The sequence below is a fragment of the Globicephala melas genome, chromosome 8 (assembly GCF_963455315.2).
Source record: "Globicephala melas chromosome 8, mGloMel1.2, whole genome shotgun sequence".
Taxonomy (NCBI): domain Eukaryota; kingdom Metazoa; phylum Chordata; class Mammalia; order Artiodactyla; family Delphinidae; genus Globicephala; species Globicephala melas.
Genome location: NC_083321.1, coordinates 49,135,588 through 49,158,305, shown reverse-complemented (window position 1 = coordinate 49,158,305; position 22,718 = coordinate 49,135,588). Strand labels below are relative to the sequence as shown.

At 42.8% G+C, this 22,718-nt stretch overlaps 1 protein-coding gene across 11 annotated transcripts in view; it reads left to right on the top strand.

The window, feature by feature from the left end:
* Window positions 1-22,718, top strand: part of STIM1 (stromal interaction molecule 1) — a 194,120-nt gene that overhangs the window by 95,005 nt on the left and 76,397 nt on the right. For all 11 annotated transcript variants that reach the window (XM_060303595.1, XM_030831181.3, XM_060303599.2 and 8 more), the window contains one exon: window positions 11,853-11,983. In XM_060303595.1, coding sequence (XP_060159578.1) covers window positions 11,853-11,983 — 131 coding nt within the window. The remainder of the gene's footprint in view (window positions 1-11,852; window positions 11,984-22,718) is intronic.

Genomic DNA, 22,718 nt, shown 5'->3' with positions numbered 1-22,718 from the left:
GCGGGAGGGGGGTGGGGGATGGATGAATTGGGAGTGTGGGGTTGGCAGATACAAACTATTATATCTAGAATGGATAAACAACAAGGTCCTACAGGGAACTATATTCAATATCCTATGATAAACTGTAATGGAAAAGAATATTAAAAAATATTACATATATGTAAAACTGAATTACTTTGCTGCACAGTAGAAATCAACACAACATTGTAAATCAACCATACTTCAATAAAATAAATTAAAAAAAAGTTAGTGAGGCTTCTAATCTGGTTCTAACAGTATTTTGCCAGCCCGCCTATGGCAAAACAACCCCATTTCATGGCCTCAGTTTCCTTCTCTACTTGTAAAGTGAGCAGTGGCCCTTAATGCTCTCCAAAGCTCCTCCAACTCTGCCATTTAGAGTTTGAGTATGATGAGAGCTCCCACTATCCGTTACTCCCATTCTATGCCAGGAGCTTTTGCAAGATTGGCAAAAAGAACCCTTTGACTTTGGCCTATTTGTTTATTTATTTATTTATTTAGGCTGCACCAGATCTTAGTTGCAGCATGCGGGATCCTTAGTTGTGGCCTGCAGACTTCTTAGTTACAGCATACGAACTCTTAGTTGTGGCATGCACGCGGGATCTAGTTCCCCGACCAGGGATCGAACCTGGGCCCCCTGCATTGGGAGCGTGGAGTCTTACCACTGGACCACCAGGGAAGTTCTGACTTTGGCTCTTTTAATAAATCAAACCATGTGAGGTGCTGTGCTCCCTGCTTTTGGGTTGCTGTGCTTAGGTAGCCTTCCCTTCTGCCCCCACTGCCTTCTACCTGTTGTTCAGACTGTGCTGTCTCCTGTTGCTCTGGTCTCTTGACCCTTTACCATATTCTACTTTGTGTCTTTGTAACTCATGTACTATGCTCATTCTAGTACTTTCTGTGAGCAAGGACTGTATTTGTTCATCTCTGAATTTGCTCCTTCATGCAACAGGTTCTTTTGGGCATTCATTTGTTTATACAACAAATGTTTATTGAAGCCCAGCTGTTGTGCTAGGGACTTTGCTAGGTGCTAGAGTTTGGCTGGAAGCTGGGATTCAGCCACGAAGAAGATAGCCATGATTCCTGCTGCTATGGAGCTTACAGTTTCGTGGAGAAGAGAGATATTAAGCAAAGTATCACACAAATAATTACAATTGTGAAAAGTGTTATAAATGAAAAATATAGGGTACTTTGGAGAAAATATAATTTGGGCCTAAACTAGTTTGGGAAAGAAGATGAATCAAAGAAGATTCTTTGGAGAAAAAGTATTTAAACTGAGACTAGCAGTATGAGTCAGAGTTTGCAGGTTAAGAAAGAGAAGAGCCTTTCATATAAAAGGAATTCTAGGTGGTTCTCAACCTGGGCTTCACATTAGCATCATCACCAGGTATAAGAGAGTATATGAAGCAACAGGACTGGTGCTTCGTACTGGTGCTTACTGGTGGGAGTATAAAGTGATACAACTGCTTTGGAAAACAGTTTGGCAGTTACTTAAAAAGTTAAGCATACCCCTGTCATCTAACCCAGCAGTTCCACCCCTAGTGGAACTCAAGGAATAAAACACTCATTTTCACTCAAGAAAAATGAAAACATGTGTACACACATAGACTTATACACTTAACATTCATAACCTTTATTTGTAACAGCTAGAAATTGGTTAATGGATAAACAAATTGTATATCCATTCAATGGAATACTACTCAGCAATAAATTGGAGCAAACTACTGATTCACGTGACAGCATGGTTGAATCTCAAATCATGCTGAACAAAAGCAGCCAGACACAAAAGAGTACAGAGCTGTGATTATATTTATTTGAAGTTCTAGAAGAGGCAAAACTAATTTCTAATGATAGAAATCAGATCAGTGGTTGTGTGGGGACGGGGATGAAGGTTGGCACTGAAGAGCCAAGTGGGAGCATTTTGAGACCATGGAGGTGTTCTAGATCTTAATCAGGGTGGTGGTCATGTGAATGCATATGTTTGTCAAACACATAGAACTGTATACTTAGAATGGGGGCATTTTATTGTGTGCAACTGTACCCTAAAAATATCCATGCTCCATTTTTTTTTTTTTTTTTGCGGTACGCGGGCCTCTCACTCTCGTGGCCTCTCCCGTTGCGGAGCACAGGCTCCGGACGCGCAGGCTCAGCGGCCATGGCTCACAGGCCTAGCCGCTCCGCGGCATGTGGGATCCTCCCGGATCGGGGCACGAACCCATGTCCCCTGCATCGGCAGGCAGACTCTCAACCACTGTGCCACCAGGGAAGCCCCATGCTCCATTTTAATAAATGTCGGGAAAAAAGGCAAAACTTATCTATGGTGATGAAAGTCAGAATAGTGGTTACCGCTGTGGGGTCGTCGTAGTAGTGATTGGAGAGGGACAAGGGGAGGGAGTCTTCCTGGAGTGTTAGGAATGCTCTGTATCTGGATTTTGGTGAAAGTTACATGGATATATATATATATATATATATTTAAATTGATCCTTATGTTTATTTATGTACTTTACTATATATGTGTTATTTCTCAATTAAAGAAAAAACAACCCCCAAACCCAAACCCATACCTAGGTCTCACCCACAGAGATACTGGGGGCTGCATGTCAGCAGTTTAAGAGCTCCTTAGGTGATTCTAATATGCTGCCAGAGCCGAGAACCACTGTGCTGTGTGGAAAGGAGGGAAGAAACTTGGCACATCAAAGAAGGGTCACACGAAGCAGGAGTAGTTGCTGGACATGAGACCAGAAAGGTGGCAGGTGGCAGATCGTTCTGGCCCTGGCAGGCCACAGTAGGGACTTTGAACTTTTTTTTTTTTTAAATAAATTTATTTATTTTTGGCTGCATTGGGTCTTCGTTGCTGCGCGCAGACTTTCTCTAATTGCGGCGAGTGGGGGCTACTCTTCGTTGTGGTGTACGGGCTTCTTATTGCGGTGGCTTCTCTTGCTGTGGAGCACAGGCTCTAGGTGCACGGGCTTCAGTAGTTGTGGCTCGCGGGCTCTAGAGCTCAGGCTCAGTAGTTGTGGCACATGGGCTTTGTTGCTCCGCGGCATGTGGGATCTTCCCGGACCAGGGCTCAAACCTGTGTCCCCTGCGTTGGCAGGCAGATTCTTAACCACTGCGCCACCAGGGAAGTCCTGAACTTTATCTTGAGAATAATGAGAAACTTTTGAAGGGTTTTAGGAAGGGAGAGGCCTTGGACAGATATGCAGGTGGTACGCACCAGCACTGCCTATAGCCAGCACTCCTGCTGATTGCTCATTAAGTATTTAGAATCTCTCTGCTGAGAGTGACATGCTGTGTGGAGAATGAGATCTGGAATAGTTAAGAGTCTTGAACTAGGATTGGTGATTGATTAAATGTGGGGAGTGAGGGAGAGTGAGATGTCAAGGTTTCTGACACAAACAACTGGTGAAGTAGGAAGTTTGGGGGAAAGGTAATGAGTTTAGATTTAGACGTTATGAGTTGAGGTGCCTGTTACACATCCACATGGAGATGTTTAGTAGGTAGTTAGAGTCTGTGGGTTTCTGTAGGCCAAAAGTGAAATTTGAACCAGAAACATCATTTTGTTTTTTGGAAGTTGGTAATGGCTAGTAATTTCTTTAAAGGGTAGTTGAAGCTATGAGGAGAGGTAAGATTACTTAGGAGAGAGTGTAGTATGAGAACAGAGCCTAGGACTGAGCCCGCATTCTTTGAAAGCCCAACATTTAAAAGTCAGGTAGAGGGGCTTCCCTAGTGGCGCAGTGGTTAAGAATCCACCTGCCAATGCAGGGGACACGGGTTCGAGCCCTGGTCCGGGAAGATCCCACGTGCCGTGGAGCAACTAAGCCCGTGTGCCACAACTACTGATCCTGTGCTCTAGAGCCCGCGAGCCACAACTACTGAGCCTTCGAGCCACAACTATGGAAGCCCGCATGCCTAGAGCCCGTGTTCTGCAACGAAAGAAGCCACCGCAATGAGAAGCCCGTGCACCGCAATGAAGAGTAGCCCCCACTCAATGCAACTAGAGAAAGCCTGCGCACAGCAACGAAGACCCAACACAGCCAAAAATAAATAAATTTATTAAAAAAAAAAAGTCAGGTAGAGAGGAGAAGTCTGCTCTGCACATTAGGGAAGACAAAGATTTATTTATTCATTCAACAAATCTATACTGAATACCTACTATGTGCCAGGCACTGTATGAGTCCCTGGAGATACTGCAGTAAACAAAAAAAGTCCCTGCTTATGAACCTTACATCTATTGGAGGGAGACAGATAATAAACAAATAAATGAACAAGTATATCATGTGTGAGGTGGTAGTAGGTGCTATGAAAAAATGAAAAAGACATAGCTCTGCCTTCAGATACCCTCAGATAACTGCAGCTGTAAGCTGACCGTGGTAAGCCTGCATGAGGTACAAAGTCAGAAATGCTGAAACTCAGAGGTATATCTCATTATGTTGCTCATTGGAGCTTTATATATAGTTGATGCCATGGATTATCATTTTTCCACTGATGACTTTCTTTAATTATGTTTAATATAAATTAAACAACTGTTAAAGAAGACGTGGTACATATATACAATGGAATATTACTCAGCCGTAACAAAGGACGAAATTGGGTCATTTGTAGAGACGTGGATGGACCTAGAGACTGTCATACAGAGTGAAGTAAGTCAGAAAGAGAAAAACCAATATCGTATATTAATGCATATATGTGGAATCTAGAAAAATGGTACAGATGATCTTATTTGCAAAATAGAAATAGAGACACATGTAGAGAACAAACATATGTAAACCAAGGGGGGAAAGGAGCGGGGCGGGGGGTGAGATGAATTGGGAGATTGGGATTGACACATATACACTATTGATACTATGTATAAAATAGGTAACTAATGAGAACCTACTGCATAGCTCAGGGAACTCTACTCAGTGCTCTGTGGTGACCTAAATGGGAAGGAAATCCAAAAAAGAGGGGATATATGTATACGTATAGCTGATTCACTTTGCTGTACAGTGGAAACTAACACAACATTGTAAAGCAACTATATTTCAATAAAAATTAATTTAAAAAAAGAGAAAATGAAAAAAATAAAATAAACAACTGTTACTGGAGTATTCAAATCTCAGGTTAGAGTGAGAATATAATTATCTCACATTATAATCAACATATGTAATATTTTTAAAAGCAGGCTAATAAGAATTGAACAAAATCTCTACCAATCACACACATATTACAGGCTATGTTTTTTTTAAGACTTTATTTTTTAGAGCAGTTTTATGATTACAGCAGAATTGAGAGGCAGGTACAGAGATTTCCCATATAGCTCCTGCCTCCACACATGCATAGCCAACCCCGTTATCAACATTTCTCACCAGAATGGTGCTTCTTTTTTTTAACCAAGGATGAACTTACATCAACACGTCGTAATCACCCAAAGCCCGTGGTTTACGTTAGGGTTCACTCTTGGTGCTGTATGGGTTATTTTTTATGTATTCTCCCTCTGAGGAGAAGTGAGCATGGTCAGAAGTCTTCTGGGTCAGTGCTGCTTGGGTAGCTGAAACCAGTGCCAGCTTTGTCTAGAAGGGAAGCGCTTCTCAGTTCCTGCCCCCTGCTGAGAAGAGCTGGGCCTCTTCTTGGATATGAGGACGTGATGTTCTAACAAGGGAAGGAACATCCCTCAGGTAGGCTGGATTTTACACAGCCCAGGAATCCTCTTTCCTCAAAGAGGAATCCTCTTTCCTCTGTGGCTAGGCCTGCTACATGCTGTATTCCAGGGGGGACCTTTTCTTGACAGTTCCATGTCCCAAGCCAGTTCCCCTTCTCAGCCTTCACATTTTTGTCTAGAGGGTCCCCTGCCCTCCTCCCCAGCCCCATCCTCATTCTAGGTTCCAGGCTGTTTTATCTCTGGAACCTCATGGTCCTTGGTCAAATCTGAAAGTCTTCCTAGGGCTCATGCTCTCAGTCTTACAGTCTTTTGAGCCCTTTCTAAGGGTAAGGGTGGATTCTGATCCCATCAGAGTCACTGCAAAGCCTGCCAGTCCTGGCTGGGGGGTGGAGGCTGAAGGGGGAGAAATTATTTTCGGAGATGAGGCCCCTGTTGGTAAACTTTAGCCATTTCCATCCAGATTCCCCTCAGGTTCCAGCCAAGCGCTGAGGACCAGTCTGACCAGTGCCCTTCTCTCCTCCTTCTCTCTGCCTTCTTCCTTGACTGCTGTTTCTCTCATTTCTTTCCCTCTAGGCTTGTGTCTCACATCAGGTAATCCACTGTCCAGCTCAACTGTAGTGGCTCTGCACGGTAGTGCTGGGAGAGGAGGGGCATTAGGTGCATGGTGGATATTGCTGGTGGGAACTGGTGGGTTGCCCTCAAGAATTCTGTTGCCTTTTGGGGAGGTGGTTTGTTATGAATCCATTCATTCATGCATTCATTCGTTCAGCCAGCACTTACTGATTTCGTACTTGACAAGGTGGATATTAGTGATGGTGCCATACTGGGCCCTGGGGGATAGAGTGAGTCAAATTTAGCCCTTGCCCTTTTCTGGATGTGGCATGCAAACAACTCAGAGCATGAGAATTAATATAACAGAGTTATGTACAGAGTGCTTTGGAGCATAAAACAGTAAATGATTAGCTCTGCCTTGAGAAAGGAGAGGAGATTTGGACATGAGGGAAAAGCCTTTGTGGTTTTATCCGCCAGTGGTTAACAAAGTGTGGTCTGCAGACCACTGGAGGTCACCAAGATCTTTGTGGGGATCCAGAAGGTCAAAGCCATTTAATAATAATACTAAGATGCTATTTGCTTTTTCCATCGTGTGTACTTTTGCACTGTTGGTGCAGAAAAAATTAGTAGGTAAAACTGCTGGCACCTTAACAGGAGTCAAAAGAGTGGCACAAAATTGTGCCAGTAATCACTGCATTCCTCACCTCCATGCCCTCTCAGTTTTTTTTAAGCTTTTAATAGAGAAGTAAAAATTTATTAATTTTATTAAATTGTATCCCATGAATACATGTCTCTTTAGTATTCTGTGTGATAAAACAGGAAGTATGCATAAAGCACTTTTGCTGCACGTAGGAGCCTGATGTTTATCTCAAGGAAATGCATTTGTGTGATTGAGTTGCAAGCTGAACTACCTCCTTTTCTCGGGGAACACTAGTTTTACTTGAAAGAATAACTGACAAATTGCAATTACTCAGACTTATGCTTTTGGCAGACATCTTCTTGAAAATGAATGAAGTGAGTCTGCAACTTTAAGGAAAACAACTGATAGTATTTGTTGCCAGTGATAAAATTCCAGCTTTTAATTGAAAATAAGAGTTTGGGAAAACTTGTATCTGCCACTGTGAGCTTGACAGCTTCTCCAGATTTATAGCTTTTCTGATGAAATCAGTGGTGATATTAATAATTGTGATTATTTTGATATTGTATAAATGAACTGTGTCAAATTTGGAAGCTCTGCCTAACTCATCGAATCACTAGTTTCCAAATGATTAGTGTATCATGTTTCAAAATCACCAATGGGTAGGGACTTACCTGGTGGTCCAGTGGTTAAGACTCCATGCTTCCACTGCAGGGTGCGTGGGTTCAATCTCTTGTCAGGGAACTAAGATCTGATCCCGCATGACATGTGGCCAAAAAGAAAAAAAAAATCACCTATGGATAAAAGATCCATTCAAAGTGCAAGATAGACCAATGGATTTTATTGTAATAGAGTACAAAAAGTTCATCTGTATAGTTTCAGATTTCACCTTGTAACTAACCTTTAATAAACTTCCTACTTGTTGAGTTTCGGTGAAGTATCAGAGAAGAATGACCACAATTATCTGAAAGGTTATTAAAATACTCCTGCATTTTCCAACTGCATATCTACGTTTTGATCTTCAATCAAAACAACACCTTGAATGTGGAAACAGATATAATGAGGCTGTAACAGCTGTTTTCTATCAAGTCAGACATTAAAGAGATTTACAAAAGTGTGTAACAATACCACTCTTCTCATGAATTTTTTTGCAGAAAACAATTATTTTTCATTAAAACATGTTTATATTAATGTATATGAGATTTTATTGTTTTAAAATGAATTAATTACTAAATATTAGAATTTATGTTTTAATTTCTAATATAGTAAATATCAAACAGTTTGGGACTTTCAATTTTTTTTTTTTTTTTGTGGTACGTGGGCCTCTCACTGTTGTGGCCTCTTCCTTTGCAGAGCACAGGCTCCAGACGCGCAGGCCCAGCGGCCATGGCTCACGGGCCCAGCCACTCCGTGGCATGTGGGATCTTCCTGGACTGGGGCATGAACCCGTGTCCCCTGTATCAGCAGGCGGACTCTCAATCACTGTGCCACCAGGGAAGCCCAAGGGATTTTCAATTTTTAAGTGTAAAAAGGAGTCCTGAGACCAAAAAATTTAAAACTTGGTCCTGTACTATTCTCTCTACCTAAAATTCTCTTTTCTGCCTACAGAAATCCCATATATAATTGTAGAGCTGATATTTAGTTATTCATTCAGAAAACATTTACTGAGCATCTACCAAGAACCTGGTTTTTTCTTGCTGCTGGGTACATAGTCCCTAGCCCTTATGGGGAAGACAAATTAAATAGACAACTACAACACAGTATGATAAATGTTACCAGTGATAGACATATAAATGCTGTGGGAAGACAGACCATTGTCAGAGTTGCTTGCCAGCTCACCTAGAACGTTCCTCTGAGCAATGTGATTGGACTGTACTGCCTGTGTTTGATTCTTTATGGTCTTAGAGGGAAAGTGGCTGAAGTTAGCAAAAGATGGGAACTGTTCACTTGCTGGTCTGGGAGGAAAAAAGGAAACTACAAATGTATTAAATGTCAGCTTCATGCAGGCCCTATGCTAGGTGTTTTAACAAATGTGGTCTTGCTTAACTCTCACAAAAACCCTATGCAGCAGAGTTAATTATCCTTATTTTGCAAATGAGATATTGGAGGCTCAGAGAAGTTAAACAACTTGTCGAATATCATATGGTTGTAAATGATGAAGCTGGGATTTTGACACATGTGTTCTGACTCCAAGTGCAGGGCTCTTTCATTGCAGTAATAATGTGTTGCTAAAATGGGTGGATCTTTTAAGGTAATTTCTGGATGGGTCTGGGAAACCTTGCCAGATTGGAATGTATTAAGAGAAGATAGAAAAGGTCTCAGGAAGGAGAGAGAGAGACAGCCTAGAAAATGCTTCATTGAAGGAATTATTTGTGAATTTTGGCTGACATGATTTTTCTGGACAGGATTCTATGGCCATATGGGACATCAAGATTTTGTACTCCCTTATCCTCAATCCCTTTAATCCTTCTCTATGCCAGATGATGCCAGCAGCAAAGGTCACCTGTCTGTCTGATCAGGTTACAAACTAGAGCCTGATGCTTGAAGCCTAGATTTCTTGGACCTGCTGTAGGCCAATTGTGCCCAGCCTGGAGACCCTAGTCCCTAGAGCTTGGTAAACTATTCCCATTATTTTTTAAAAGCCTAATAGAAGTACTTTACTTAGGTTCATCCTGTGGGTGGATACTTGCTAATGAAAAGATTAGGTTTCTTTGTTTTGGGTCAGAAATCTGTCGATCTGATGTGCTTCAGGTGTGCTACCTATGGAACTCTAGAAAAGGGGTCAGCAAAGTATGGTCCAAGGGCCAAATCCAACCCACCACCTGTTTTTGTAAATAAAATTTTGTTGGAACACAGCTAAGTTCTCTCACTCATGTTTTGTCTGTGGCTGTTTTTGTGCTCAATGACATAGTTCAGTAGCTGCCACAGAGACTATATGGCCCATAAATCCTGAATGTTTACTGTCTGGCTTTTTACAGAAGTTGCTGACCCCTAGCATAACCTCAATTCTTTCTATTATGGCACTTAGCGCATAGTGTTTTAATTGCTTATCTCCCCCACTTTTATAATTGAGCTCCTTGAGAGCAAAGATGAAGTCTGATTCATCTCTTTATACCCTGTGCTGATTATAGACCCTGATATATGAAGAGTACTCAATAAATGTTGTTTAAATGGGCATATCCTATGCTGATCAAAAAGCTCTTATAGGCAATTATATATGCCTTTGAGTAATATAAAAACAGGAATAAGGGAAGGAAAGTGTTATGTTGGTTGTGGTAATCTCAGTGCTGTGTGCTTCATCTATGGACTAGTTGTTACTTACTGCAATTTTTGGGGGATAGGTAATTTGTGGATAGGAGTCCATGAATGAAGCAATCATGCCAAGAGCTCTCGTTGGTGAGGAAACTGAGAAACAATTCCTTAATTTTTGGCTATTTTCTACTCTTTTCCTCAATACCCACCACCCCTTTACCCCACCCTCCATTTTCCACTCCACCTTGCCAGGACAAAGGTAGAGGAACATAAGATTGCATGGAGGTACTTATTTCTTTTGTATGCATACTATTTATCTACTTTTTTCTTTTATAAAGCCATTTCTTCAGTGTGCTTCCTACCAGCATTACTATCCGTGGCTTCCAGAAGATGAAACTAAAGCTGTCTAGTTACCTTGGCATAAAGGCAGTCAGGTGAAGTGCTGGCCTGCGAGTCAGCAGACCCGGGGTCTTGCTGTGCCTCTTCAGCGACCTTTGACTTTGGGCACATCCGTTAACATCTGTGAGCTTCAATATCCAACATATTTTTATTGAGTCACATCTGGGACTTAAAAAATTTAATATTTACACCCCTCCTCATTTTGAAAAGGATTTGAGCAACTAGCAAGCGATAGAGAGGTGACCTGTCCAATCCTGTCTCTGTTTCTCACCAGCAGACAAGTAAATGATTAGATGGATTAGTGTTTCCGGTCTCTGATCAGGGACTTCTAGAAGGCTTCACAGCCACAGCTTCTTCACCCTGTCCTTGCTTTCTCTTCTGTGACTGCTTCTGTTATCTGGGAGGTCACGGTTTTTCTTCTGTCTTCTTTGGGGGTGATCTGAAGAGTGTTTTGCCTAGAAAGATCAGGGTCGAAAGGCAAGAGGAATTTTATACTCTAGGAATTGGAAGAAATACCAGAAACTTTAGTTAAAATATCTTTTTCAAATAGTGAACTTGAAGCCTGAAGAAGGGAAGTGACCTCCTTAGAGCCACATAGTAGAGCTACTAGACTAGATTCCAGGCTCTTTCTGCTATGTGCCTTGATCAGGCTAGGTGTTTTCCAGGTTCGTAAGAGAGGATTAGGTGTCATGAAAGAGACATGGGTGGGCTAGGCTCTTGTGCTGGTTTTATTGCTGTATGACTGTATGGTGGTGGGTGGAGGAAGTTTCACTCCAGACCTCCATGCTTGCTGAATGTAGCTGTCCTGGAGAAGGCATAAGATGTGAAGGGTTTCCTCAGTTGGCCTGTGGCTGGCATTATATGTACAGGCAGTGACAAAGTGAACAAAAAGGAAAACTACGTAGTACTCTGGCCTTGGAACAAATGGCCTGTTTTCCTATTTCTAGAAAGATTGTATTAATTCACCTTTATTTATTGACTAAAAATGATGTTTCATTTGAATATGTATTTCTTTGATTTTACTAGTAAGACCTTTCCCTGTGTTCATCAGCTATTTGTATTTTCTCTCACTTGTATATTTTTTCCTTGTGAGTTATTTATTCATGTTCTTTGTGTAGATCCCAGTGTATTCCTAGTCCTATGCTTGACTTCCCTGCCAAGGAACTATTAGGATAATAAAGCATTGACCCTAAATAGGGAAGACAGTTACTATGAAATACTTTTATCACTGTACAAATAGTCTGTTAAGTGGCTGTGTGAGGAGTCAGGCGCTAGAAGCCAGGGACTGTGAGACAGGTAGGTAATAGAGCTGGGTGGCAGCCCCCAGTAATGTTGTCTCTTGCTTTTCCTGTACAGAGTTCTGCCGGATTGACAAGCCCCTGTGCCACAGTGAGGATGAGAAGCTCAGCTTTGATGCAGTCCGCAGCATCCACAAGCTGATGGACGATGATGCCAATGGTGACGTGGATGTGGAAGAAAGTGATGAGGTGAGCTCCCTCACCCTGTGCGGCTCTCTTCTCCTCCTGTGTGAACAGTCCCTGAAGCTGTCTAGACAGGCTGTGCCCTGAGGAGAGGTGTTCTTGATATTGGCTTGTCCTCTAGGAATGCATCCTTGTCAGGGAAGGTGATTCTCAGCAGAGCAGCCTCTAGGAGCCGGCCTGCCAGAGTGCAGGCCTTAACATCTGTGTGTGTGCCTGGACTGGCTCCTGTTTGCCTACCGGCTAGAAGCACAACACTGACCGAGCTGTGCTGTTTGAGAGGAGAGGGAGCCCTGAGGCTCGTCTGTACAGTTTCCCTGAATCCTTGCTGTAATCCTGCTGTAGAAGGAGGGCATCCATCTGTCCTTACTCTGTGCTCAGCCCTGTGCTGGCATGTGGAAGAGAAGGCAAGACAGTCAGATCTTGCCCTTTGGAAGCGTATACTCTATTTGTGAGGAAGAAACAAAGGTTCCTAGAAAGATCATTCTGAATTCCAGGCTGCAGTTGCTGGGATCCAGTTGAGTGGTCCAGATAGTAAGAGCGAGAGGAATCTCTAGGTGGAAATAGCTCTGTTATTGTTTCACCGTTTGGCGTGACTGCAGCTCCAATTCCACAGAGCCCAGAGCCCAAAGTCATCATGTGTCAAAAGACTGAAAAGCTTCAGTTGTTTTCAAGCTCCACTTGAGCCAGCAATGGGGTGAAGCTGGCAAGTTATGCCAGCTTTTAGTAGCAATAGGGTGTATATCGTGAGGGAGGGGCCAATCTAGTCTCTCCTCCTCTGGTTAGCCCACCTTTAAGTTGTGAATTCAACTTTGGATTTCACGTTGCCAAAAACATTTGAAACAGTGAAAGAGAGGAGTGACATGAATGATGAAGGGTATGGAAACTCTGAAACGGACGGCATTCAATACAATTCAGTGTTTATAACTGTCTATTATATGTGTGCCAGGCACTGTTCTAGACGTGGGGATGTGGCAGCAAATACACATAATTACATAGAGATACATCTGTCCTCATATAATTTACAGTCTAGTGAAGAAACTTTAGCCTGGAAAAGAAAAGATTCAGATAATACAATTTCTATTTTCAAATGCAATCGAAGTAGAGGAATCAGACTTAAATGATGACGATGATAACAGTGAAATCCTTACTCTGTGCCAGGCACATTGTTAAGCTCTTTGCATAGTTACTTTTTTAACTTTGTTGATAGCCTTAGGAAGTTGGTATTACCATCAAGGACTGGAACTTTGGAAAGGTTAAGCATTTTGTTCAAGGACATGCTGGGTAGGAGAACAGATCTGATTTCAAAGCCTATGCTGTTAAGTACTGCAGTATTGTTTCTCTTATGCTAAGGGCAGAACCAGGACCACTGTGGGGAAAGTAAAATATAGGCATATTCTTCTGGAATAAAGAATCACCTCACAGCGCTATCTCGTCATAGAAGAGGCTTCCTTGGTAGGTAGGTAGTGAACTCCCTGTCACTGAAGATGGGACAGTAGAACACAGCACTCCACTGATTGGTCAGCAGAGGGGATCCTTGTATCAGGTTGAACTAGATAATGTCTAAGGAACTTATAAGAGGAGAAAAATAGACTTCCTGGAGGAAACAGAATTGGGAGAGAGTGGAAGGGGTGGGGCAGCCTGAACAGCAGGAAGCAGTGTGAGCAAAGATGTGGAGGCAGTAAGAAGCGTGGAGGGTAGGTTTGGTCACACAGAGTGACTGTGGGAGAAAACTGCAGGGCAAAAGCCTGGCAAGGAAAGGGGGCCCAGGCAACCGGGCTGAGATATGTATACTTGCTGAACCTGGCAGCTGTAGGTTCTTAAGCAAGGCCAACAGCCATGATGAAAGTATCCGAACTTTTGGTCACATCTAGATGTGTCACTGACCCTCAGAGGACCCACATTTTATTTGTCTGTGCTGGGAATAGAGCCATGTTCCTGGTGGTGAGGGAGGCCTAGAGGTTTCCTGACCACAGGACTGGGAGATGCGTGGCACCACAGTCAAGAAGGTGATACGATCCAAGATCCACAAATTCCTGGATATCTTTGTCATCCGCTCCTCCTTCTTTTTTCACTTTCTGCTGAATTACTTTGTCAATGGAGGGAGGAAGAAAATGTTCTTTTTAGAGGAATGTACCACAACAAAAAGCTCATCAGCACAAACTGTTCTAAAATAACACAAAAGCTGTCACCCTGCTTTTCCCTGTGCCAGTGGTGAGCTGTTCTTTTTCAGTGTAGCTTCTGCCTGCCTTGGCTTCAGCTGCTCTCCCTACAGTCCGGGCCTCTGGTGGGCAGAGGGGCCTGCCAGTCTGGGGTCTCATGATCATTCACAAGCTATTTTCTCCTTGAAAGAGAAAGTCACGGTAGCAAAGTGTGTGTGTTTGAGTCAGTCTCAACATAGATGGAGTTCATGATCTAACTAGACCATTGGGTGGGCAGCTCAGAGCTTGGAATATCAGATTATGGATGCTGAGACACCAGAGATGAAACCCTGGTTGTGCTGGCCATCAAGGACCTGAGATTCTTATGTCCCGCTTAAAAGAATTGCTGATTACCCAAGGACCCTAGGAGAAATATGCTGGGATACTCTATTAAGCCCTCATTTATTCAGCCTCATATCGGTAAGTTTTTCAGATAACTGAACTATAACCTCATTTCTAGATATTTAAAAATCTTAGCCATTTTTGAAGTAAGTTTTCCTTCTTACAGATGACTGTGAACAGATTGTTACTTTCTTTGGATTATTCAAAGCATGTCTTCAGGGCCTCTTGCACTGTTACCCCAGTGCTTACATTCCTGTATGCATTGTTGTGATTTCTTTTTATAGTTTTCTATCTCTTCGTTGATTCATTCTCATTTCTGATCTTTCTGTCTCTGCTGTAAGCTATGAAATTAGACTTTCGGTAAACTGAGACTCAGCAGCCATTTTATAGACAATATACAGTCGCTCGTGTGGGGGGAAGCCAATTTGACTTCTCAAGTGTCATCTCTGCTTGCTTTTGTCCTAGGTAGCAGAGGCTATGGATTGTGGGCCCTTCAGATGAGCAAGATGGCACTATTGGTGCTGGTGTCCTCCTTGCAAAGCTGACAGGGAGTTCTGCCAGCCTGGCAGTGGGGGAATTCATGACCTGTGTTCTACTGAGACCTCTGGTAGGGATACTGCCTCTGGGCAAAGGATTTGCAGCAGTGGGATGGCACTTCAGGCTGTCCTGATAGTCTGAGGTGGGCAGACAAGAGCCTTCCTAAAACCACTGTCCCCTTGACGGGACCAGACAGTTTGAGAGCAGTTTTATTGTCTTCTGTGGAGCCTACATGGAAAATAAAGGACATTTGTTCAGCTATTAAACAAATTCTTATTGAATACCTGTTATGTGTGAGGCACTGTTGTAGGGCTATAGATTCCATGATGAACAAAGCAGATAAGATCCGTGCTTTAATAGAGCTTGCATTCTAGTAATATGTATGTCATAGGTGATTAAGTGATAAGTAAACTTTGAAATTAGGCAGAACTGTGATCAGGTTATAGTAGTTTAGTGACTTCCCTTTGGTTTTCTCAGGGTAAAATGGTGGTTAATGATTCCTACCCTTGGCAGCGTTGCTATCAGGATTAAGTGAGAAAAGTGCTGTTAAAAGTTCCCAGTCCAGGGCTTCCCTGGTGGCGCAGTGGTTGAGAGTCCGCCTGCCGATGCAGGGGACACGGGTTCGTGCCCTGGTCCGGGAAGATCCCACATGCCGTGGAGCGGCTGGGCCCGTGAGCCATGGCCATTGAACCTGTGTGTCCGCAGCCTGTGCTCTGCAATGGGGGAGGCCACAACAGTGAGAGGTCCATGTACTGCAAAAACAAAACAAAACAAAAAGTTCCCAGTCCAAATAAAGAACTCTCAAAACTCATCAATAGACAACAAGCAACTCAATAAAAAATGAGACAAGATTTGAGCAGACACTTCATCAGAGAAGATATATGCATGGCAAATAAGCATATGAAAAAATGCTCAGTATCATTAGCTATTAGGGACGTACAAATTAAAACCACATTGAGGGACTTCCTTGGTGGTCCAGTGGGTAAGACTCTGTGCTCCCAATGCAGGGGGCCTGGGTTCGATCCCTGGCTGGGGAACTAGACCCCTCATGCATGCCTCAACTAAAAGTTTGCATGCCACAACTAAGACCCGGTGCAGCCAAAAAAAAAAAAAAAAAAGAAAAAGAAAAAAAAAAACCAACCCACAATGAGATATCACTATACACCTATTTGGATGGGTAAAATTAGAAAGTAGTCAAAACCAAGTACCATGTGAGGAGGAAGAGCCACTAGAACTCTTACAGAGTTTCTTATAAAGCTGAACACAATTTAATACATATCTCAGCAGTCCTACTTCTAGGTATTTACCCCGATAGATAAAAGAAAATTTATATTTGTATTAAAACCTGTACACAAATGTTTATAGCAGCTTTACTCATTATCACCAAAAACTGGACACAAATCAGATGTCCTTCAGTGTGTGAATGGATAAAACAAACTATGGAAAACTACTCAGCAATAAGAGGAATGAACTATTGATGTACACAGCATAGATGAATCTCAAAGGCATTACTCTGAGTGAAGGAAACCATCTCAGATAGTTACATACTATATGATAACATCTAATGACATTCTAAGAAAGGCAAATCTATAGGGATGGAGGCCAGATCAGTGGTTACCAGGGGTTAGGGGTGTGGGGAGGGTTTGATTACAAAGGGGCAGCATGAGGGAGTTTTTTTTTGGTAATGGAACTGTCCCATGTCTGGATTGTGGGGCAGTTATAAGAATCTACATAGGTACTAAAACTCATAGGACCAGATTCCCCCTGTGCCCTCCACCACAGTTAATTTCATCATATGTTAAGTAAGAAAAATGTTCCCAGCATAGCATTGACACACAATTCAGGCTCAGTGAACGCTACTTATTGCCACCTTTCTGTTTCCTCTATATTTCCAGGAAAGCTACCTACATCTGACGATTGTGTGTATATATATATATATATATATATATATATATAATTTATTTATTTATTTTTGGCTGCATTGGGTTTTCATTGCTGCACGCGGGCTTTCTCTAGTTGTGGCGAGCAGGGGCTACTCTTCGTTGTGGTGTGCGGGCTTCTCACTGTGGTGGCTTCTCTTGTTGCAGAGCACAGGCTCTCAGCACACGGGCTTCAGTAGTTGTGGCTCATGGGCTCTCGAGTGCAGGCTCAGTAGTTGTGACATATGGACTTAGCTGCTCCGTGGCATGTGGGATCTTCCCGGACCAGGGCTCGAACCTGTGTACCCTGCGCTGGCAGGCAGATTCTTAACCACTGCGCCACCAGGGAAGTCCCTGACAATTGTATTTTAATGTTCATGTGTGGAATGACTGACCAATATCACTGTAGCAAGCATGTCGTCAGGCTGAGATGGGAGTCTTATGCAAGGGTGAGATCACACATTTTGCGGGGTGGAGATGGGTACGTTAGTATGAGCCTGGAAAGCTGCAAAATATACTTAACCTTCTGTTAGTGTCTGTGGTGTCTGGTGTAGAATAGCACAGGGTTAAAAGCTTGTGCTGCAGAGTCACACAGACCCAGGTTTAAACCTGGCTTTCCCTTTACCAGCTGTGGAAACTTTGAGAAGTTACTTAATCTCTTTAAGCCTCAGTTTCCTCATTAGAAGTTGAGTGATACCCATTTACCGTTGCAACAAAAAGAATAAAATACCTAGGAATAAACCTACCTAAGGAGACAAAAGACCTGTATGCAGAAAACTGTGTGACACTGATGAAAGAAATTAAAGATGATACAAACAGATGGAGAGCTATACCATGTTCTTGGATTGGAAGAATCAACATTGTGAAAATGACTCTACTACCCAAAGCAATCTACAGATTCAACGCAATCCCTGTCAAACTACCACTGGCATTTTTCACAGAACTAGAACAAAAAATTTCACAATTTGTATGGAAACACAAAAGACCCCGAATAGCCAAAGCAATCTTGAGAACGAAAAATGGGGCTGGAGGAATGAGACTATAGTACATACTTCTATATATACTATACTTCAGACTATAGTACAAAGCTACAGTCATCAAGACAGTATGGTACTGGCACAAAAACAGAAATATAGATCAATGGAACAGGATAGAAAGCCCAGAGATAAACCCACACACATATGGTCAACTTATTTTTGATTAAGGAGGCAAGAATATACAATGGAGAAAAGACAGCCTCTTCAGTAAGAGGTGCTGGGAAAACTGGACAGCTACATGTAAAAGAATGAAATTAGAACACTCCCTAACACCATACACAAAAATAAACTCAAAATGGATTAAAGACCTAAATGTAAGGCCAGACACTATCAAACTCTTAGAGGAAAACATAGGCAGAACACTCTATGACATAAATCACAGCAAGATCCATTTTAACCCACCTCCTAGAGAAAGGGAAATAAAAACAAAAATAAATAAATGGGACCTAATGAAACTTAACATCTTTTGCACAGCAAAGGAAACCATAAACAAGATGAAAAGACAACCCTCAGAATGGGAGAAAATATTTGTAAACGAAGCAACTGACAAAGGGTTAATCTCCAAAATATACAAGCAGCTCATGCAGCTTAATATCAAAAAAACGAACAACCCAATCCAAAAATGGGCAGAAGGCCGAGATAGATATTTCTCCAAAGAAGATATACAGATTGCCAAGAAACACATGAAAGGATGCTCAACATCACTAATCATTAGAGAAATGCAAATCAAAACTACAATGAGGTATCACCTCACACCGGTCAGAATGACCATCATCAAAAAATCTACAAACAATAAATGCTGGAGAGGGTGTGGAGAAAAGGGAACCCTCTTGCACTGTTGGTGGGAATGTAAATTGATACAGCCACTATGGAGAGCAGTATGGAGGTTCCTTAAAAAACTAAAAATAGAACTACCATACGACCCAGTGATCCCACTACTGGGCATATACCCTGAGAAAACCATAATTCAAAAAGAGTCATGTACCACAATGTTCATTGCAGCACTATTTATGATAGCCAGGACCTGCAACCAACCTAAGTGTCCACTGACAGATGAATGGATAAAGAAGATGTGTTACATATATATAGTGGAATATTACTCAGCCATAAAAAGAGACGAAATTGAGTTATTTTTAGTGAGGTTGATGGACCTAGAGTCTGTCATACAGAGTGAAGTAAGTCAGAAAGAGAAAAACAAATACCGTATGCTAACACATATATATGGAATCTAAAAAAAAAAACAAAACATGGTTCTGAAGAACCTAGGGGCAGGACAGGAATAAAGATGCAGACATAGAGAATGGACTTGAGGACAGTGGGAGGGGGAAGGGTAAGCTGGGAAGAAGTGAGAGAGTGGCATGGACATATATACACTACCTAATGTAAAATAGATAGCTAGTGGGAAGCAGCCGCATACCACAGGGAGATCAGCTCAGTGCTTTGTGACCACCTAGAGGGGTGGGATAGGGAGGGTGGGAGGGAGACACAAGAGGGAGGGGATATGGGGATATATGTATATATATAGCTGACTCACTTTGTTATACAGCAGAAACTAACACACCATTGTAAAGCAATTATGCTCCAGTAAAGATGTTAAAAAAAAAAAAAAGCGGAGTGATAATAGTAGGTACCTCATGAAGTTGTTGTGAAGATTAAATGAAATAATGCATATAAAGCAATTAGTACAATGCCTGGCATATAGAACAGGCTCAATAAAAGTTAGTTTTTGTTGTTATTATTATTGTTGTTATCATCAGAAAGAACCTACATTTTGTTAGAGATAGGCCTGTGTTCAAAACCTGGCTTTGCCACTTACTGTCTATGTGATGACATATAGGCAAATAAATTCACCTCTCTGAGCCTCAATTATTCAGCTATTTGAGGAGGGTAACTCTTTGCAGGGTTGTTGTAAGCATTTAATGTATTCAAAGCTCCAAGCACAAGGGCTGGCGCGTGATAGGTTCTAAATTCATGTTTTTTCCTCCCTCAGCGTGATGGTACAGATAGTGAGGGCTGGCTTGTATCGCAAGAATTCCAAATCAGCTCTCTCATCATCCCAGGGCACCACAGTGTTCAGCTCTGGGAGCCACCCCCAGCAGTTCGGCTGACACGGCTAGGGCCAGGACCCTGCAGGAGGTAGTTCTGTCTTCACCCGAGTAGCTGATGTTAAGGGAAATGGCACATGATAGAGCAGAGTCACATGTTTCTAGGGGCCACAACTTCTCTGTTAGCTCACTCAGCCTCCTGCCTATGCCTTTATTTTAAAAAAGGTCTAGGTGAGAACTTCTGATTTTCCCCTACCCATCTGGAAGGCTAGAGGATTTTGAACAAGGCCATGCTGTGGTAGTGTCATTAGATCTGCTTGACTTTAGCATGGTGAAAGTTGACTTGTTTTTTACCTTTTTAAAATTGTTCCACCAAGAAGCATGCTAGGTCCTGGGAGGCTGTGAGGGTTGAGGAAGGATGGACTCTGGCACCAGGTGGAATCAGGGCTGGGGAAACAACCCGAAGGGGTGCAGCCGGCAGTTCCACTTGCAATAGCCAGAGGCCCAGTAGGAATTGGGCTGGAGGGGCAGTATATAGAGCCCTAAGAGCTTCTCACACGTAGCCAGTGCTGTGGCCAGCGTGGGTTAATTTGGACGAAGATAAGTAGCTGCATTATGCTCAGAAGTTATCATCATGACTAACAACGATTGTTATTCCCTCCTGAGGCTTGTGGCTTCATTTCTTTGTATCCAGATAGCTGTAGACAGCCCTCAGTATTCCGTTGCCTCTAATTTCTCCTTCACCAGCACATGTACACGCTGCCAGTGATCTTTCTAAGTTACATTTTAATTTCCTTTTCTTATTCCATCTGACTTCCTGTGCCTGGCACGCCATCCCTTCAAATCTGGCCTTAACCTTTTTTTTTTTTTTTTCCCTTTGGCCATGCTGTGTAGCCTGTGGGATCTTAGTTCCCTGGCCAGGGATTGAAGCCGGGCCATGGCAGTGAAAGTGCCAAGTCCTAACCACTGGACCACCAGGGAATTCCCCGGCCTTAGCCTGTAAGTCTCTCTAGACATACCTCCTACCACTCTGATCTGACTCTTGTCCTTCTTTGGGTCATAGTCATTCCATGTTTATTCCAGGTGCCTTTCTTTGCTCAGATAGTTCTCCTTTCTGGGAATTAACTTTTTATATCCCTCCCTCCAACCCCTGGCTCTGTGTGTATTGGTCTTAGGTGTCCTCTGGAATGCCCCAGCTTCACTTTTCATGAACCTTGCCTGGCTTTCTTCCCCCACTGATCTCTCTCATCTCAGTACTAACTCCTGCAGCACAGTCTATATCACTCGTTTAGCACTTAGAATGTCTTGCTTTGTACCCCAATGATTTTGATTGTATTGTTGCCTATAAGTTTGTCTTTTTGCACTAATACTGGAATTGCTAAAGCACGACTCTGATCGTTAGTCCTACCTTGTAAAGGGAGTGCGGTGGAAAAGTAACATTCCTACCATGTAATAAGTCCTGTGCCAGCTGAGTATATATGCGGTTTCATTTACTTCTCAACCACTCTGTGAACTCGGTGTTATTAACTCTGTTTTAGAGATGATGAAATTGTAGGAATGGCTTACCTTCACTTACTAAACTAATCTAAACTCTGACCTGCCCGCCAGGGTTCCTGCAGTCTGACTTTAGCTCGCCTGACTAGTTCTTCTTATACCCTGCATTCCCTCACTCTATGCTGCAGCCATCTCAAACATGCTCTTAATCTCTCATCACTGTGCCTTTGCTCCAGATAAACCCTCATCCTGGCATCGCTCTGTTTCCCACTTTTGCCTGTAAAAATTCTACTTGTCCTCCAAGGCCTAATCAGGGTTTCTCAGCCTCAGCACTGCTGACGTTTTGGGCCAGATTGTAGGATGTTTAGCACCATCCCTAGCCTTTCTACACTAGAGGCTAAGAGCAGCCACCCCACGCCCCACACCACCCAAGTTGTGACAACCAAACTTTTTTTATTGCCACTTGTCAGTTGCCCTGGGGAATAGAATTGCTCCTGGTTGAGAACTACTGGCCCTAGATTAAATGTTGCCTCCAAGAAATCTTGTTTGTTCCCCTACAGTGGGAAGTAATCCTTCCTCTCCCATGCTCCAGAGTACTTGGCATGAAGCCTGCATCTGGCATATTGCTTTGCTCCATATTGTAATTAGTTGGGTGCATCCTTGTCTGTCCTACCAGACTGTGAATGCCTCCCAGGAGCAGGAACCAGGTCTCATGCATCACTGCTTCTCCCACAGTGCTTGTTGCAGGGCCTTGCACACAAAGGTGATGAGTTACATTTTTTTGAATTTGAAAGCAAAGATTCTATCTTATCTGTGTGTGCTCCTTAAATTGTTTCACTAGGGCAGAGCAAGAGTATAGAGTTGGCTGGTCAATGGTATGGGGGACAGGGTGCTTTTGACTTGTGAGTTCCTGGCCAGGATAGCAGCTGAGTCAATGGTGGGCTGTTTCTAGAAGTTGCTAGGGTCTGGGCTCCAGGCGTTTGTGTATGATGTGTGTGTCTGACCTCCTCTGTGACCGCTTCCCTATCCCTCTGCCCTGTGCTATGAATCATATACAGAATCTGGATGGAGGTGAAATCACTATAGTTAAAATGTTAGGAAAGACAGAGAAGAACATACAAGAGGGGTGTTGAAGAAAGGAAAAGACGCTGCTGAGACTGCTGAAAGGC